This window comes from Rousettus aegyptiacus, unplaced genomic scaffold (assembly GCF_014176215.1).
Source record: "Rousettus aegyptiacus isolate mRouAeg1 unplaced genomic scaffold, mRouAeg1.p scaffold_m13_p_15, whole genome shotgun sequence".
NCBI lineage: Eukaryota > Metazoa > Chordata > Mammalia > Chiroptera > Pteropodidae > Rousettus > Rousettus aegyptiacus.
This window is the reverse complement of record NW_023416290.1, coordinates 37608484-37625900: the sequence shown is the minus strand read 5'-3', so window position 1 is coordinate 37625900 and position 17417 is coordinate 37608484. Positions and strand designations below refer to the sequence as shown.

At 34.5% G+C, this 17417-nt stretch overlaps 1 protein-coding gene across 3 annotated transcripts in view; it reads right to left on the bottom strand.

The window, feature by feature from the left end:
- Window positions 1-17417, bottom strand: part of ZFPM2 (zinc finger protein, FOG family member 2) — a 418253-nt gene that overhangs the window by 322406 nt on the left and 78430 nt on the right. The window contains exon 2 of one of the 3 annotated variants that reach the window (XM_016147454.2): window positions 4689-4847. The exons of 1 other annotated variant lie outside the window; for it this stretch is intronic. In XM_016147454.2, the coding sequence (XP_016002940.1) occupies window positions 4689-4847 (159 nt within the window). Of the gene's footprint in view, window positions 1-4688; window positions 6373-17417 lie in introns of those variants that run through there. One more of the 3 variants, XM_036232968.1, reaches the window with a different exon arrangement.

Here is a 17417-nt window from a genome sequence, read left to right as displayed (position 1 = left end):
TGTTCTGCATACTATCTATGTCGAATCTTTTGAATGTGCTAAGAAAATCCATTGTCACACTGTTTATTTTATGGATTTACATTAGGCCTCCTTTTTTCAACCCTAATATTTCCAGATTGAGGGGCTCTAATATTCGTTCATCTTTCTAGGTTAAGTCCTGCACCCAGTGATTTTTCTGGCATCCTTCATACCTAGAAACTAGAAGTAAAAAATTTGCTTTTCTTCCCAATCAACTTTGATGGTATCATTTTCCCTTTCAGCCTTTGTTTAAAGGTGTCATCAGAGAACAGTTTGTAAGGACCCTTGGTAACTCTCCTAGATAATCATTATTGATAATTTAAAGTTCACTGACATGCAGGTTTCCATAGAGGTTTTTTTGTTTTGGGTTTTTTGTTTGTTGGTTTGGTTTGGTTTGGTTTGTTTTTAATAGCATTACATTCTACCAGCCTACAGTGATATTGACCTGACACTTTTCTTCCTGTTCACATCTCCTGTGGCATTCTTCTGCAAAGTATCCCAAGAAATGTTTATTCACTTTAGTCATTAATAAACGTGAATGTTTCAGTGAGGAAACTCTCTTCTAAACAATTAATAGTAGACCAATTTTAGAACTATTCTATGTTAACTCCACCATGAAGCTTACTGTCTCTGAGTTAATCTAAGAATAGCTAATAAATGAAAGAGTTCCCACCTGCCAGCAAGGACATGACTAAAAGCTCCTTATGTTTTCTAGACCACCTATATTTTAATTTCTATTAGTTTGCTTAGTTCTAAACATGTGTGGATATACTTCTTTGTTTACTATATAAAACAGAAGGCAGAAAAAAAAATCACTGAAGCAAATAATCCAGTACCACAGGAAATGTGTAGCACTTATGGACCCAGCCTTGATGTCTTCGTCATCTGTAAATTCAAGGAAATAATTCTTGCTTGTTTCCTTCCTCTCAGAGATACTGTGAGGCAAGATGCCAAAAGATCTAAGCTCACTGAACAAAAGAGGATGGTGCAAATTAAAACTATTACTTTATATTCTGATAAGATTTTTAAAATCTAAGGGTATCAAAGCAACTTTGAAATGGTATTTTTAAATAAATGTAGTTCATTTCATTCATTTTAAAGATGAAAAGTAGAAATATAAAATATGCAATGAACCCAAAGTAGAAGTGACACAGGAAACTTTAATAGAATTGACAGGTTCAAATTTTAGGCTTGTGTCTATACTAAGGGTTTACTAAAGATGATCTTTCCACATTTAATTGTGAATCTTTACGCTTTAGAGTCATATAGTTAAGAATTCTACATATTTAAAGCTGACAGTGTTCTGACCAACATATTTGGATATTTCTATGGAATATTACATTATGAGAGTGATGTGGTTCATATTTAATCATATGTTTTATGATGAGTAGCAACTTTACTAATATTAATAAACACTTTGAGACTTGTGAAAAATAGTCTACCCTTTTACAAAAAGAAAATAGATAACATCTATGTGAAACTGAAGGAAATACTCCAATAAGTAGAGTCATTCTAAACATGAACATATCCTGTATAATGTAGAAGCTCAATTTCAAAGGGAAGTAGGAACTTTAACCTATAATAAGCTGTCTCAACAGAAGTACTTTATTTTCTTTTAAATAGGAAAGTTACAATAGCATATGATTGCTTTCATACAAAACAGTTGCTACAATATAAATGAAGATATATTGTAACTATACATGTATCTTCCATACTCTTTCTAGACAATGAGTTAAAATACCTTGGTATTTTAGACATGTTTTTGTGATCTGAGTTTTTAAACTACTATCATTTCTTTAATATGAAAAAAAAAAACATTTGATATTTAAAAATGATATCCCTGGAATCCAAAGAGCAACTAAGTCATTGCTAAATTTTGATCATGGTTAGATCTTTAAATGAAGAAAATTTCCAAATAAACGAATTCATTTATATATATATATATATATATATATATATATAGAGAGAGAGAGAGAGAGAGAGAGAGAGAGAGAGAGAAGTTTTAAGCTGTCATTAATGATTTAGAATATGTGCAAAAATATTCATCAATGATGCCAAGTTAAAAATATTTTTCCTAAAAACAGTTCTTACATGCTTTTTAAATCATATTGGCATCATTAACCATTTAAATCCTTATATTCTTTTTATGCCTAATCTATCTTCTTCCCTGCAACTAGCAAGAAAACATAATTATATGTCACTGAGACTAATACGTGAATATCTACAGAAAGATTAGTTTCTAATTTTCCAGAAAGAAAATTTTCTTTTCCTATTGTAGCTAATCAACTTAAACGAAAAATGGATGGAATCCCTTGTATGACCCCAAAGGGATGCAATATAGATCAAAGAATTGTCTCTCTTTCACACCAGTTCCTACTAACTTCAGTGGATATTCCCTAGTCTCGCATTCTATGGGAGGGTAAAATAATGAAATTTCTTATTACATAAGGCAACAGCAGCTTGAAATAGTAATAGTAGTATTTATCCTAAAAAATAGTATCTGAAAATAATTCTTATGCCCACCTATCATCACTTTCCAGTTACAAACTAAACATTAGAAAATTATTTTATAATATAAAATGTATTGATTGCATATTATATATTACTTAATATATTGTCTAGATTATATATTTAACATTATTTATATATATTCGATATATTTTTCAAATTTTCAACTGTTTATCAGTTAATAATAATATCCACTAAGCGATGTTCTTAATAATTATAATTCAAAAATAATTTTTTAGTACCTTAAAGATTGTGATTTTTAATGTGTTGAGACCATAATTATGTAATCGTGTAAACATATGCCATGAGTTTATTTTCTTCCAAGAAACTACTAACTTAAAACTTGGAATTCTGTGTTCCTTCATTAAACATAGGCCTCAACCAATGACCATCCCCAAATACAAAATATATCTAATAACACCTATCATTAATATGTACCTAGATTAATCAAATTGACAAAATATGTCTGAATCCATACACTAACTCTTTTAAGGACAAGAGCAAGAAGAATAAAATGGGGCCTTCTCACCACTGATCCTTGACTTTATTCCAAAGCCACAATATATAAGGTAGGTACTCTTCAATGCACTAAAGGAGCACACTTCCTGATAAAGAAGGAAAATGGGATAGTTTCAAACAGATTTAAAAACTCTCCATCTCCAGCCAGCTCTTATATGTATTGGTGTGGCTACATATCATAAAGAAATAGTTTTAACATCCAGAACAACTAAGGAAAATATTTATTTGGCCTGAAATCTGACTCCAACACTAACGAAGAAGGTCTATTTTGTCTGCAACAATCTCACTTTCAACTAGTCTCAGGTGTGCAGACAAGGACCCGGTCATGAAGCCATCCTGAGGTCTTCAGGAGTTAAAGGTCAAAGAGGTTTTCTGAACTTAAGTGTATCCAGGTGTGATGCTATTATCCCATCACCATAGTTTCAATGCATTGGGTTCTACTGACAGCAGGGATAGAAACTGGTTGGCTTCTTTTGTTTCTAATATCAGCAAGAGGGGAAAGTCATCCTGGAATTTTAATAATATGTATCGAATGTATATTTGAGTACTAAGACATGTGTGTTATTAGCAGTTTTTCTTTGTGAAACTACATCAGCATCCTTGATTTTAGACTGTCAGGTCTGGTCAACAAATTGACATAAACGCATTAAAAAATCACTACAATTTCTCTGTCTGCCTAAAAAAAAAATACACAGGTCTGAATAAGAATGGTGCAAACACAGACATTCAGAGACAGACACACACTCTCAGTCACCTTCTCTGGGAAAGTGTCACGGCAAAGGGAGCTGTTCTAAACCAAGGAAGCGATCCAAACACTTGTGAAAACACACCTGGGCGCAGGAGGCAACAGAAGACTCCCTTACTTGTAGAGACAAAACAATCAAATGAAAAGTAAAAATAAAAAAGAACCATGAGAAACCTTAAACTCACTTTTAAAAAAAAGCGAGCAAATGAGTGTGCACATGCTCAGTGAGGACCTAATTGCTGGCAGGGGCCACCTGGCTCCAAGTCAAGGCTGGAAATAAGATGAGACATACTGTCTCAAGTTCTTTCGTTTTAATGTTAATTTGTCAAAAGAGTACTTAAAATGGAGGAAGAGTGTATTTTCTTTTTTGACAATATCTAAAAAAAGCACAGCCCTCTGTGTTAAATGTCAAACACCTAAGGCATTCAGTCTTCAAAAGGAGTGAGCCAGAACCCTGGGCAGGGACTCTGCCCTGTTCACTCACTGCTTATACTCCATGCCTCATTCAGTGCCTTACTGAAAACTGGCATTCAATAAATATTTGTTGAAAAAAATAAATGAATAACTTATAAACATTAAATATTATAGTTAGCCAGTCAAGACAAAAATGTTCATAACTGGCCCGTCGACATGAAAATGCTCACAGTTAATTGGCCAATCAACAGGAAGTTATTTGTTTAAATATACAATAGGACTTATTAAAGTGGAATTACTTCTTTTATCCTTAGAAAAAATATTTTATGCTTAAAAATTCCTGAACATATTTTCAGACTGTTGAACTATGTATTAGCAATTTTGGCAATTTTCTTCCTTTATATCAATGCGTTTTTTTAAACATTACAAACTCATCGGAGTAAATGGACTCACCCACGTATTGTAACCAACCATTAATGATTACCTTTGTTACAAAAGTATTCCACTTCTTCACAGCTCAGATTTTCAGGCCCAAATTCTGTGGAAAAGCTTTCCTCCAATGGGAAGTCCCCCTTGGAAATGACGTCCGTTCCCTCAGATGGACTCTCTTCTTCTTCCTCTTCAATGGCATCTTCTAGTGGCCCTTGAAAAAGAATCAGGGACACTGTACCAAAAACATCCAAAGATGATGGTGACATCAAATCCTGAAATAGCATCTTTTGGATTAAGGTCGTGAGGAAAACGTATTCTATGAAGAGACTAAATGGTACTGTCAGGGGTACTCGCGCAAGATTATGCCACATTTACATTGACAAGTAGCACTGACCCACGTTGAGAAGCGGAAGGAAACCAGAGCCTGAAGTTACACAGAGAGCCACCTCCATCTCCAGGCCTGCCCCACTCCCAACTCCAAGCCGAAAGCTGACTTTTTTTTTTTTTTTTATTCTCCCCTGAAGAGCGAAACTGTGCACTTCATGTTCATTTGTTAGAATTAACTACCTGGTAAAGAGTACAAGTCTCTTTTACACCGTTGTACAATTTTACCTAAGATTTTAATAAAGATTTAAAGTAATTCAATGCGTTTTAATTGAACTGAGATTTTAATAAAGTCTATACTTTTAAAAATCCATCCTAAAGAGTGGGTTCCAAGAAAAGATTTCATTATATGTGTTTGAGGCTTGAAGAAAAATTACACATTTCTCCCCCTGATGAAAGCATAACCCTATTCATAATTAATTGAATTTTTTCCTAAACGAAAAGTAGTTTTCTAATGAAAAAATGTAATTTGTATTTATGTGATACTTTTTCAGGATAAAAATACAACTTCCTTAGAGTGAATGAGAGTGAGGTGCGCTGCGTTAAAGGGCCTGTTTTACTGAAAGGGAAGGGGGCGGTGCGGGGTGCTGCAGTCATTCCGGCGGACCGGAAGAGGACGGCATGGGAATGCCACGGGGCTGGCGGTCAACTTCTGACTGCCCTGAAGAATCAAAGTCTCCGATGCCTTTTACTAAGCAGAAGCCTGCATTTGCTCCTAAAGAAGCAATGCGGCATCTTATCCAAAGAACACAATTATGGAAATTTGCACTAATTGTCACCCATGTCGGCATTCTCATAAGACAGGCGACATACTTAAAAGGCTTAGGCAGTCTCAGGCTCTTACTTCTGAGCAGTGTGCTCCGAAAATTTCAGGACCAAAGGACAAATCTTGTATTTAATTTAAATAGTGCATATATTATAATATTTATATATGTGTAGGCAAACAGATATAGGTGCATACAGCACAGTGTATATCTGATTTTTAACCAAAAGCAAGTTTCCAAGCGGCTGAATCCGTGACACTTTTTCACAGATAGAATTAGTTGCATGGATTTGATTAATGGACATCCGAGCAAAAAATTTCTTATGGACTTTCTTTGTCCTTTTTAAATTTATATTCTTCCTTTGTTTCTTAAAAATAACAAAGGAAGAAAGGATGCCCTAATTCCAGATACTCTATACACCTATACTCAAAGTGAGTATACACCTATACTCAAGGTGAAGGGTTTTAAAAAATGGACTTTTGTGCAAACCACATTCAAAAGTTATGGATCTAATATTAGTTTTTATTTATTATTCATTCTTTCAAGCTTAAAACTATAGTGTTTTATCTTTTAAAACAAATGTCAAGTAGCAAGATATACAAGATATAAAATAGTAAAAAAATAAAATATTAATCATTAAACATTTATATGATAATTCTAATTATTACTTCTGAGTATCATGAGTAATATAATAGAATATTTTGGTTAAAAGAAGACATGTAAAGCAGTCTCATTTGTGTTTCATGTAGGACTTGCAAAGCACTTTCTTATGTAATCTTTAATATTTAATTATTTATATTCTTTATATCCATACAAAGTCAATCTGTAAAGAAATGGCCCTAATATTAGTTATAACAGTAATGATAACATAGACTTCTTTTGGAATATATACTCAAGTTTTTCTGACAAAAAAGGTGTCTAACTATAAAATAAATATTTTTAATACTTCATATATTTTCGTGAATTCCTTTTTTATTTCTGGATGCTCTTCAATTATAAAGAGAAGGAATGCATATTATAAGAATAAAATTAATATTAATAAAAGTACTTTCTTTTTAAAAATGAAATTCTGAGCATGTATGCCACCATTCTTAGAAGGATTTTTTATTAAAGATAATATGAAACTGAACAATTATTTAAAATACTCAATGACTTAAATCGGCTCCCACAGTATATCAAATTTGAATTTAATACTTTTATTAGAAAATGAAAAAGATCATGTGAAAATCTAAAAACAAAACCACAAAGCATTGATCTATGCTTAAAAACCTCTCACCAAGCCATCCACATTATACATATCTAAAACTTTTATTTATCAAAATTAGGATAAAATCTTAATTGATAGTATAGTGTTCTATATTCCCAGAGACTGTTTTATTCTATGTGTTGATTATCCATTTGCAAGTCCAAGCACATAATTTCAAAAGAAGCACTTATTTTAAAAACCAAACTACAAAAATCAAAATGAAAGATGAAAAATTCATTTGAGCTAACTGTTCAAATTACTCGAGATCTCAACATCAATACTTAAAACAAGCCACGGGATGGTTACTGAACGGCCAACTTGTATTTCTCCCACAGTAAGCGTCAGATTTATATAATTTACTGCACTTTAAATATGAAATTACTAATGTTCCTTTAGCCATCAAACCAGGCTCTGGAAAAAAGGATTCTCTTAAAATGAATAGTATTTATGGTTAAGATCAGGTCTCATTCTACTCTCTATACTGCATGTTTCTTTTATAGGAAAACCTTACAGATAATCTGCGGCCATAAACTAACATTTTAAAAATGTAAGAGACACTTGAAGCACAAGTACAATTAATAGCACCAATGAAGGAGGGAATGAAGGAACCTTCTGTGTATGGATTACTGGGCACAGAAGTCCACTTCAGAAAAATCACCACACATAATTTGACACAAATAATAATATCTACTCAGAAAAGGCTCACGACTGAGTTCCATGTGCCCTCATGGAGAAAATTACTTCTGATTGAGGACACTTGGCAGGCAAGTTAAGGAAATCTGAATTTCAGCTCTTCAACTGCCTCTGATTTACAGATATTCAAACACACTCGCCAGAATTAATGGTCTTAATGTTTATAAATATAAATATTTACCTCATTTTAAAATGCTAAAACTTAGCTGTACAGCCTAAAGCTATGAATACAACAGTGATATATGCTGGGCCCATAATGCTGTTAATCAGTTCTGAGAATGAGTATGCATCCTTTCATATTTTATACTGGATGAATAATCGATATTACTGGGACATTCAGGTGGGTGCAAAGGAATGCTTCCATTTTCAGAAAGGGAGACAACTGGGCTCCCTGGAAACATTTGAGTTGACCACAACTGCCTTCGCCCTCCAGCGATAAAGCTGAAGCAAAGGGTTATGCAGATTCACAAGCTGATGGCCATCCAGGGTATGGGGGAGCCTTTCATTTAGCCAGTATCAACAGCTATCCTGTAAAAGCTTAGCCTAAGTGTAAGAGAGTTTTTCCTGTGTTGGTTGTTTCAGTGATGTGGAGTTGAGCAAAGGACAAATGGGACGTGAGAGATTAAGCACTCCTAATATAGATCGATAACATGATAATTGAAAAAAATAAAAATTTTAAAAATGGATTTGTGTGGTTAAGTAGCAGTTTGAGGAGTACTTACTTCCCAGATAAATGTTTATGAGAAAAATCAGTGCTACAATTTTAAGTGGTTAAAGAAGTCCCTGACACCCATCCCTAGTCACTCACTGGAGTAAGAGCTAGACGGTGACTAAGAAAACTTCAGGGAAAAAATATAAAAGATATATAAGAATTCAGAAGGAAGGGGATTGAAATAAGCAATACAAGGAGGAAATGCAAGAAGCGAAAAGGATAAACAAGCATTTAATCAAAAATATGTGTCTTTCAACCTATGTCGTCTCAATAATTAACTTCCTCCCCAGGTAACATACTGTAAACTCAACCCACCCTCACCTGAATATCAGATTATCTTTGTTCATATAAATTCAAAGCACTTCAAAATGAGGCATCCAAAAAAGAAATTCTACAGAAATTAATATACAGCATCAAGTATGAAGAGAGGAAAAAAATGCCAAATCCTATGGTTCTGATACAATATCCCCCAAAAGGGGTCTTTTCTCTTAAGTACTCATAGCCATTTAATTTATTATAAATATTTTGTTTAGGTTTCACATGCCTTTTAATTAAAACAAAACACTCTGTCATAATGCCACTATGGAGAGCATTCAATCTCCTCTCCGTGCATTAATATTCTAAGCATTCTAGAGGCTGCACAAGACTAGCCACCTAGCAAAATGAGACTGTTTCAGAATTCTGGGCAGCCTTGATTGCAACTGACAGGTGGGAAAAACTCACATTAAAATATTATCATTCGCAATAATTACAACAATTTATCACAGCGTGCTCAGAAATTCTGCGAGGTGAATTTCCCCCCAAAACACACAAATATTTCCAAACCTTTTTATTCTGTTGCTTCTTAATCTGTGCCATTTCAAGTCATTTTTACATCAGATTGTATTAGTAAAATTAACACTTCCATCATAAACTTTGTATCACTTTACTCAGGCACAGAACAAAGACTATATATCAATAAAATAAACTTCTCAAAATCTTAATTAATGAAAATGAAAATGGTAGCATTGTCCCCAAGTTACCAGCTCCTGTTCTGTGCTCCTTTTCAGACAAAGGAATGAGGCATGTAAAACCTTTTACTACATACAAAACAACAGAGATCTCCAAGTCTGACAATTAAGCGTATACCATGCTTTAATTATGACAACAATTGAGCCACATTTATCATGTGATGCTACCTTTCAGAAGGTAAATATGATCAAATAAACTAGGGATAGACAAATTCTGGTTCACATTTCACATGCGATACACAAATATAACAAAACTCTATAAAGGTATGCTAGGTAGATAGGTAAAAGAAATTAAAATAGAACTTTCTATTCTAAACTTATGTTATATTTTTCTATATGTGGTAAAAATGAGGCACTGAACAGACATTTAAGTTGGGTGTCTTGTTACCTAATACTCTGTATTCTAGCCTCATATTTCTTTTGTTAATTTCAGATGACATTCATAAAATAAAAAATATAAAGCCCTTCTAATAGGAAAGAGTTTTAGTTTCATACTTTCTTTTTGTTCAAATAAAAATGGAGAGTAAAAACTCAACTCTAAATTAAAAAAGCAGAAATCCACAAAAAATGAGCCCCTCCCCATCTCATTATGGAGCAGGAACACTTCTATTTTTAGAGTACTAATATCTTTTTACTAATTTCATCTGGGGCATATTTTGTGGCTCTCAGTAGTTATTCTCTTAGAGTTCTCAGGCGCTACACTCAGACTTCCTTATGAATCATCATTACCCTGTAGGCACACCTCAAAATGCTTCTCACTTGGCTCCCATTCCATTTGTCTCATATGTATCCCACAGAGCCATTTAATGAGAAGGGGCAGAGGAAGAAGGCTGCTCTTTGGACAGTGCAAATCCATGCTAACTCATGTAATTGAGCTTAACAGCAAGAAAAAAAAAAAAACCTTATTTCTGTAGTCTGAAAAAACAGTATTTTAAACGAGCAAGTTCTTCCTGCAGTCATTCACTTTTAACAATAGTTGCATCAGGGGATCTAGTAGGAAGGAAACATTTTTATTAATTTTTCTCTTATCTGCCAGAAGAATGTTGATTTTTTTTTCATTTGCGTTTGTTGCCTGCAGGTAGTAGACCAGAGAATCATATAGAAGAAATTCTTCTTTTTGATTAATTTCTTTCCATGTGTTATGTCATTTCTTATATATAATTGATTTTGGGCTTTGCTCATAGCTGTACATCTTTTTTTATATCAGTACCAACTGCTGTCCTTCAATCTAGAAAGTTGAAGGAAATTACCTGAATTTTGTTAAGTTTATTAAAAATGAGATCTGTGAATACTTAAATTGAGTTTTGAAATGTTAATGTAAAAAAAGATATTAGAGAATTTTTAATGGAGGTCTGAATTTGACCATACTCCATTGTAAAATGAAGGGAAGGGGGTGAGGTTTTATTCAAATTGTTTCTTTAGGGGGAAAAATGAACTCTTTGATTTTATTAAAATAGAGAAATATTCTTTGCTACAAGGTTTTTGGCCATTTTTACATATATTTTTATACAATAATACTTCTTATACATAAATCTGAAAACATTTTAAATTCTTTAAATGTTTTTTTCCCCTGAAATGCTTTGTTTAGGAAATCTTCAAATTAAATGAATAATGCTAACAAGAAAATAACGATTTTGCTTAGAACATACACAAACCTAGCAAACAGCAAGTAATCTTATACAGCAGATTAAAGTGATATCACAGGGAAAATAAAGTCAATTGAGGGACTACAGACGAATTTGAACTAGAATCTCTAATGACTAATTTACTCTGAGAAAGTATCTCTGGCATTGAAAAAATTCAGATCATTAGTAAATGCCTTGTGCACTGATCCCAAAAGTTAGCGACAGAGATGACATTGAAATTCAAATATTTTAAGACCAGGTCTCAGTCCATTGCCCTCATAAATCTAGTCTTGGTTTGTTGAAGATGGTAACCCTATCACGAAAAAATATGAAAATATATTCATTACTAATACCACATATTTTAGATGATGATGATGTATTACAATAATAAAATGCTATTTGCTGGTAATAAGTACAAAAGATGCAAGGTTTGTATGTTATTTTGTTCTCTGTATGAGACTTTTATGTATTCATTTATTCATCCATTTTATTCATTTGATCAGTATTTATTGAGTGTGAAGAAGCTGGCAGGCATTCTGTTAGGTACCAGAATAACAGCAGTGTACAAGATGTATGCCCCGCCCCAAATGAAGTGGATACTCTAGCTAAGGAGACAAACTTGATGCATTCGAGGCATGACTTTTTTTTTTAACTACTCCATTTTAATATGGAGAGGTCAGAAAAGGCTTATTCTAGTTTTCGAGCATCCTTATTATTTACTCTGTTATAATTCCATTTTACCTACATTTGTAATTGGAAGCAGCAAGTACAGTACCTTGCATTTAGCCATGGCATTTAATACTTACTCCAATAAGAATTCTTCAGTTGACTTTAACTGTAATAAAGTAGAAGACCGAATTAAGGAGAGATTATACTGGGACTTTTTTTTTAAGTGTAGACCTATAGCTTTAATTTATTATTATTTGTATTGTCAGAGAAAGTTTATTCCACGCAACAGTATGAATTGAAACCCATGGCACTTTCCTGGTTATTTGAAGCTGGCACCATTTACCCTCAGCCTGCCAGAAGATGGTTCAGGGATGTGGGATTACGCAAACAGCATTCTCTTTCTCCTAAGTGAATACTGTCACAGCAAAACATCAGGTGTTACCCAGAATATGATTAAAGCACATTAGATTTTTAAAGGCACTATGAGTAAGAAGGGAAAGGATTTGAACCTCTCCATGGAACTTCTTAAACATGATATGTGGCTAAGAAATATTATTAAGTAAATTAATCAAAGCTTCTAATGTTAGAGACTTACACAAGAAAAAACTTTTTCTTTACAAATTTCGAAGCACTATCAAAATATAACTAGCATTTTTATCTAACAAAACTGAATTCTGCAAACTAGTTGATAATATCCTACAGTTATATAACAAAGTTAAATTAGTATAAGTAAAAGGGATGTGATTTTTAGAATTATTTTATTTAAGTAGAGATCTATAAGAACAAGAAAACAAAAAAATATGTAGATGTATCCTTTAGACTCTAGAATAAATACAAATTTTTCCAGAACAAATCAAAATGTATTTGTTGATTTTTAAAAAGTCAACAACAATAACAAAAGCACTAGCTAAACAATGACTACTAGGCAAAGGACTCTGATGACTAACTTTCTTATAAAATTTCATAAGGCAAAGATGAATCAAGCATGGTCCTTAAAAAAATCAGTACATATTTCTTCATCTCATATACAATATATTTGTTTCATATGAAAACAATCCATACATATACAGCTACATGAAGGAAAATTATCAATTTACTGAAAATTTTGGGGAAAAATTTAGAGGAAAAAAATCAATAAAAATATTTGCATCACTCTGTATATAAACTTTCTTTTCCTTCTTAATAAAATTTTAATCGAACCCTCATCTCATCAAATAGATCAATTTCCATTTTCTAATTTTTCATTTTAAATAACACCCTTTCTAACCCTGCCTTATTAAAATGATTCTTTACTGTGCAATTAATTATTGATTGAAACTTCTTTTAAAAATAATTTTTAAAATAGCTGCTCTAGAAATGATGCCTAACTTCATTAGCTGATTATAAGCAGTTTGTCAGCAAATAGAGGTTCTCTGGACCAGCAGCATTAGCATCACCTGAGAACTTTGTTAGACATTCAAAATTCATTATCCAAGTCACTACAGACCTCATTTCAGAACCAGTGAGGGCAGGGCCCACCAATCTGTGTTTTAACCGAACTCTACAGGTGATTCCGACACATGCTCAAGAACAATTGTACAGGAATATAAATGCTATGTAGAAGTTACTTTGTAGTGGTATAAATTATATTCATATTGTCACTTATGAGAAACTACAATATTTTGTCGTTACTATAGGCCTCATGCATAAATTATGGTTAGACGCCTTGTGTGCTGCTACTGATGGTCTGTGATTGAAGTACTTTTCCCCTGGAAAACTCGATGCAATCACTCCCTATCAGTGGCAGGTTAGGGTTATTTAGTGCTGGTTAATCATTCCATATAATGTCTTCAAATCACATTGTCTCAGACGATTACGGAATGGCATGGAATAGATTGTAGCCACTTCAGGTTGACCCCAAATGTTACTTTTCCATATCCTTCCAGTCATCCTAGATCAGCAAACAGTGGACCAGGGAGCTGTTTTACTATAGAACCCTCACACATGTCTGGCTACAGTATAGAAGGAAAGTCTTTATATAAATGGTGCAGCATATCAATTTTTTAAAATTACAGTCTGCTGTTTGAGTCTCCTGAAGACCAAGAGTTTCCAACAACACAGCATTCTTATTCTTCTCTTTTGAGAGTCCAGTATTTCATGAGACAAGGAAGGGTACCCTGCCCAGCCAGACAGAGCAGGCCAATCCATCAGTGGTAGTCGGTATAAAGCGAGAGGTCCCAGCCAGATCACACGTTTCTCTGCTCACCGGCCCTCATTCCAACCCCTCGTTATAATCAGGCCAGTCCTCAAACCGAGTGTGGCCTGTGGGATTTTATGCCACAGCACCATGGCCAACCTGCATTGTTAACCCACAGGTGCGGCTCACAAAACTGCATGTCCTAGCCCCGCCACCTTGAACCCAACAGTCAAGGTGAGGGCAACTACAGAAATCTGTTCCATTTTTCTCAAATAGGTGTGGCCTCCTGCTCCTGGAATGCCGCCAATTTGGCCCTCTGTTTGGGTCTGACACAGTAAATAATGATGAATATTCTCCCTAAGCCTGTACGGTCCTGCACAGATGTTCTTTGCACAGCCGGAAAAAAATGTCCTCACTCAAAACAAAGCACTGTTGTGGATCCCGCGTATTGGGTGGAATACAAACTTTATAAGAATTTGCCTAATTTCACAAGTGTACGTGTCATTTTCCAAATTTCCATTCTGGCAGATCGCTTTCATCTTCTAGGGCATGAATAAAACCTCCAGTAGATCTACAGTTGCAAAACCCTAACAAGACGAAGGGGGCTTTGCGAGTGGAGGTAAAAACAAAATCAACATGTTCACTCCCCTCTAACTGTCACATGCCCTGGGATACGCATCAAAAGGAAACTTCATAACAAGTGTTCTATGTTGCCATTAAACCACCATAAAGGTACCTCGATTCAGCACTTGGGAACATCTCAAGAGGCCCCAGAAAGCACTTCCCCATAAAACATATCTTCAAAAAGACTTTTACTTTATACTAGCACATTAAAAGAGTGTCTAAAGACACAGAGGCACTCGATACAGCTATATATTTAAGAACACTTACTCTCCGGAGAATTAGGAGAGCGGGTAGGGTGCCGGTGATAACAAAGCTGGCTTATCCACACTGCTCCGGCAGTCACAACCTGGAGGAAGCATCTAAGGGCACTCTTAAAAAAGGAAATACCCTCTGCCTTTTGGCAACAAAGCCTATAATAGAATAAAAGCAAGCACCTTTACAGGCAGAAGTTATAGGGTAAGCCGAAAGGTGGAGAGCTCACATAAATAAACTCTCCTCTGCGGGCTCGCAGCTCCGCAGTATCCGCACCATAAACCCTGCGACAGCCTCCACGAGACACGTTCCTATGCGCTTCTGGACTCCATGTCTACATCGCATGATATGTGGGAAGAAAAGCAGGCCAGGTATCTTCTTTTCAAATTACATAGAATTTCATTTTCTCCTTTAAGTTGTGAGAGCAAAAATGCATTTTCTAACTATTGAAGATGGTAAGTTATGAAGTTCTTACTTCGGTGTTGATGACATAGTTATATTTAATGAAAATCTGGAAAGAGTCTCACCCCGATCACCCTCTCATTTGAAACAAAGAAATACGTATCCCTTCCCTCCAAATAGAAAACGAGAATATTAGACTCATCAGGATTTACCTAATATTCAATGCATGGAAACAAATACAGAGGAATTTGCACCTTAAGAATATTCAATTCACATTGCTCTTAAATCCATGCTGACTTTCATAAATAAATACTTCTAATTTAAAAAATCTAGACATATCTGTTTTTCTGTTTTCAAATAAACCTCTGCCTTAAACATGAATTCATGTTTTTTTATAGATTGTTTTCAGTTTGCTTTTGTCTTTACTTTGTTTTTTTCTACTGAGCTATTACTACTTAGAGCCAGAATAGTGTATACAGTGTGAAGCAAAATATGTGAATGATTTTTATGATAACCTCTTCCTGGTTCAAATATTTTCCTGCCATTGTTTAAAAAATTATTCTGTCAGCCCCCACTCTCTGCTTTTATGTACCTGAAATATTTGACTCTTGGCTTAGAAAAACATAAACAAATCATAGTAACGCAAGAAATTAAATCAATTAATGGACATCATGAACCATTAACTAAAGCATTCAGTCTGATTCTTCCTTCTAGCTGTTATTACTCTATGCTTTCTGACAGGAAAAAGAACAAAAGTATTCTGCCACCCAGGACCATGTTCCCTACTCCAGGATTCTATCTTGGACTCAGGCTAACATTGGTCTTAAGTACTAAAGAAGTTAAATAGGTAAAAAGAAAAGAAAAAGTTAGTGAAAACATACTGATTCCCTTAGCATTCCCAGAGAAAATGAATGCCTGCCATTGGGCTTGCCATTTCCCCTTTGTCTACAGTCTTATCCACTGGTCTCTATTTTAATGAGCATCAACTTTAGTGTTAATTAAGATTTATACTGAAAGTGTGATAAAATGCAGACTTTCAAGTCCCAATCCTAAAGATTCAGCAGCTCTGGGATAAGGCCCAGGAATCCTGCACCCCAAGTTATTCTCATACAGACCACACAGTGGTACACAATGACCTGTGTTCCAAACTTGTAGGAAGGACAGAGTGAAGCAGATACAAGTTACGACCTTCCTACAAAAGTGTGAGGGGCAAGATAAGAGTGGACCACCATCTCCCATCAGGAAACCCACGAGGTCATTTTCTTCCTCTACGTGTCAGTTCTACATTGCTCAAGAACACCCTGCCCTGCACTGGGGCTATGGTGTATACACTGATGCAAATCTGACTCACGAACTCCATAGCATCATTTTCTATGAGGCCTCCTTCCCACATCTGATGAGACACACAGTGTCAGCTGGGCCATTTATTTTCTCCATTGCACTTGAGAATTATTCATGTACCATATGGAGATTTGGCTCCTGGGGAAGATGTGGGGGGATCCAGTCCATCATGCTTCCCGGAGCTCTTTGGAGATTTAACTGTGACACAGATGAGGCAGTTATAAATTAGCCTGTGGAAACCATTACCTTTTTCTTCAGTTTTAGTTTTGTTTTCATTGTACGTGGCCTCCTATGAAGAGTTACCGTGAGGGATACAAGGGGGTGCTGGTCAGGTCGATCTGGTATTTTTATAAGCTCTCAATGAGTTGAGGATCTAAAACGTTTTCAAGAAATCTTCCAGAATTCCAAACACAGCTACTGAAAATTTCAAAAACTCTTCTAAAAAATCAATTTTATACTGTGCTCAGTTAAATATTTTAATAGCAACCAGTCTTATTATTATATACAAAACATAGTAACATCTTGTGTATCTAGGATCACCTAGAAATAAGACAAAAAAAAATGTGATGGATCATTAGCAACCTAAAGCTTAAATAAATTTAAAACAAAGAGGAGAAAACAGGGAATTCATCTGTTTAGTTAAAAAAAATAAACTTTCTGGAATAGGTTAGATAATGAAATCTATTTTCTATAATATAGAACCGCATTTCTAAGAACATGAGAGAATGAAGACACAAAGCCCCTCCTTTAAAACCCCCACGAAATCGGCTGATGCAACAATAGTATACAAGGAACAAGAAAGAGCATATTTCCAATTGTGGAAAGAACCTGCTTATCCTTCAGCTTCCTACACCATTTAGATTTCTTCTCGGACTCTAATCAT